This window comes from Limulus polyphemus, unplaced genomic scaffold, assembly GCF_000517525.1.
Source record: "Limulus polyphemus unplaced genomic scaffold, Limulus_polyphemus-2.1.2 Scaffold5857, whole genome shotgun sequence".
NCBI classification, from domain to species: Eukaryota; Metazoa; Arthropoda; class Merostomata; order Xiphosura; family Limulidae; genus Limulus; species Limulus polyphemus.
In genome coordinates, this window is record NW_013671467.1 from 16,171 (window position 1) to 19,186 (window position 3,016).

General features: G+C 31.1%; 1 protein-coding gene across 1 annotated transcript in view; it reads left to right on the forward strand.

Annotated features, from left to right (window-relative positions):
* The window catches only part of LOC106473072 (persulfide dioxygenase ETHE1 homolog, mitochondrial-like), a gene marked incomplete at its 5' end in the record, with an annotated part of 20,582 nt that overhangs the window by 9,423 nt on the left and 8,143 nt on the right, over window positions 1-3,016 (forward strand). Inside the window, one exon of the mRNA XM_013933750.2 lies at window positions 749-838. Within this exon, the coding sequence (XP_013789204.1) occupies window positions 749-838 (90 nt within the window). The remainder of the gene's footprint in view (window positions 1-748; window positions 839-3,016) is intronic.

Below are 3,016 nucleotides of genomic sequence, written 5' to 3' on the forward strand. Positions count from 1 at the left end.
TATATATATATATATATATATATATATATATATATATGGATTTTTATTGGAATATCAAAAGTGAATACCCACAAACCAGTCAAATAAGCTGGAGAAATCTTGTAGCAATAATCCAAGCTGTCTAGGTGCTAGCCTCGCTGACGTGATCAGGTAGGTAGGTAGTAGATGAAAAAATTGCTGTTTTAGAAATTTTTGGAAGTTAACGACCTTTTTAGCATATTATTATTATATATGTATTTTATATATCATAATCAACACTTTGTATGGTCAGTTTTTCCATTAGGAATTTGATTGGGTGGTTTTTCAGCACGTGAATTATTTGAAATCGTTGTTAATCCCTACTATTACATACTACCATATTTAGAATTTTTTAAGAACCTTGTATTTATTTTATTAATAATTTGTAGGATACTATTTCTTTACAGTAGATAATATCTTAACACAAGAATGAAGCAAGTCGTACATGAGATTACATTTGTATTCTAGTTTTCTTTTTTTCCCCATAAGAGATTGTTTATTTGTCAGTAAACTTAATTTATACACATTTTGGTAAAATGTCTTTTGTCATAAAATGTAATTATATTTGTTCAAAATAAGGATAAAATCCACATGTGTAGGTCTTTATGCATATATATATATATATATATATACACACACACACACATGTAGAAAAGTATATAGAAATATATGTATGCTTGTAGGCATTATGAAATACATAGCAGTCACTGTATATCTGTTTATATTGCAGGTAATTCTGAACGGCTCTATGACTCGGTACACACACATATCCTTTCTCTACCGGAAGACTATTTACTGTATCCAGCACATGATTACAAAGGTTTTTACTTCACACTTTTTTCCTATTTATTTCTTGAAATATTTAATATTTCTCTGACCTCTTCTAACAAAACCACCTTAGATTTTTTTTCTAATTTTGAATATGTGGAAATTACTTAGTCCCTTTTTTTTATTATAATGACTCACTTCAAAACAGGTTCATAGTGGTTCCATACTGAAGATGAACTCTACCCTGAGTAATAAGTGTGAGGGCATACAAACTTCAATACTTGCTGTGGGAACAGCATAGATTTTACATTGTGTAGCTTTATGCTTGATAATAAACAAATAAACATACCTGACGTTTTATCATTTCAACTCTTTTGGAACTTTATGTAACTTCTAGAAAGTTGTGGATTAAATTTATTTCTTTGATATTTGTTATATATGAATGACAAGTGTGATGTGAAAATATTGCTTCGCCTAACACCCTTAGAAGCATAAGTTATTCCACAAGAGTTTAAGTTTGATTTGGTAATAACACTAAATGAATATTTTTCAAGTACAGTAGAACCTCTACATTAAGGTCACCCTTGAGATTGCATTTAAATGTCTTCTATAGCAAGGTGCCCCTAATATCAAAAATGAGCCACATAAAACTGGATTCCATATTCACTGTACTAAATTTCTGAATTTTAAGTCCACCCCCCCCCCCCCTCCCATTTTATTTTGCTTATGCAGGACACAGGTGTTTCTGAATTTCACATTTCATGACATGGAGCATTGTCAACAGGAGGTCTCAGGGAGTGTATTAACTGTGCTCTTTTTTTCTTTATTATTGGTCACTAAGTTTCAAAGTACTTCTTTTCAGAGTTTGAACTGCTAAATATTTCACATTTATTTTACAGTCAATGACTGAAGTAGAAATCTGCTGAAATAAAGCAACAAATCATTGTTTGTGTAATTAGACTGATTATGTGACACTATAATACAATAGTCTTGATAGCAACAAAGCAATGCACAGAAATAAGCTGACTTGACCCCTGCTCTGAGAACATAATGCAGAATTTACCAGCTTGTGTATCCTACAGTGTTTACAATGAGAATTCCCCAGAGTAATAAGATTGCACTTTGAATCTGTGAAAACATTTATTATAGTACATGGTTCGGAGCTAACTCAATAAACATTGTAAGTGTTTGAATATTGATCATCCTTCTGGGATGTTTGGAATTTAGTTGTATATCGCACAGGCATACAAAGATAACTACCTGTTTTATTAAGTGCCCATATAGAGAATGAAACTAAACACATTCCCCTTAATCAGTGCCTGTTATTGCAAGATTTACTTTGGTTACAAATAGTAGAAAATAGAAAGAGGCAGAAAAGGTCTGACCTTAATGGCATGATGCCTGTTGTTTCAAGGTACCCATTAATTGAGGTTCTACTGTACATAGTTTATATTGTAATTCAAGGGATCTTATGCTGGCCATGTAACTAAAATATTTTCTATCACAAACATTTTGAGGTGTGCTGTCATATTTCAGGTGTTGTAAGAATTACATATATGAAGTTCAGTCATTGAAAACATAGATTGTAATGAAATTATTTGTGAGGTAAATATTCCACGGTTGATCTTTTTACTTTAAAAAGGTTCATAACTAAGGTTTTCTTAAAACATAGGTCAGTAACTAAAGAAGTAAAGCAAACAATTATCTCTTCTAGTTATGACCTTTGTACTTGGTTGTTGCTTGACGTAGGTTGGCTAAGCCTTTAAAAAATTTGCACTTGGAGAATATGAAACAAAACATTTTTTTAGGTTTTATGTATAAATTTGAATAACTAAAAATCATAAATTACTACATGAATATCATAGAATTCCACTATAATTTTCAAGCTTAATAACTAAGATGTATTTTAGTCTAAAACAATATGAAATTTCGAGCAGACTAAAGACACCCCCTACCTTGTTGAAATATTGATTCAAAATAAAGAAATGCCAAGCCCGTTAAAATGGCTGAGAAAGTCACTAGGAAGACATTCTGAGTTTCCGATTGGTTATTCATGTCATATATAGAAGTAAGTGTATGTAAAGGAGCATTTCCAAAAATGGAAAGAGGTGGGCAGGGTACCACTGTGTTTGATTTATTACATGAGTAATATCTTAGCAAATTTAGAAAATAAGAGGCTCTTATTTTATATTCTAGCTTGTCAATATCGGTAATTTGAATTCCTAATTCA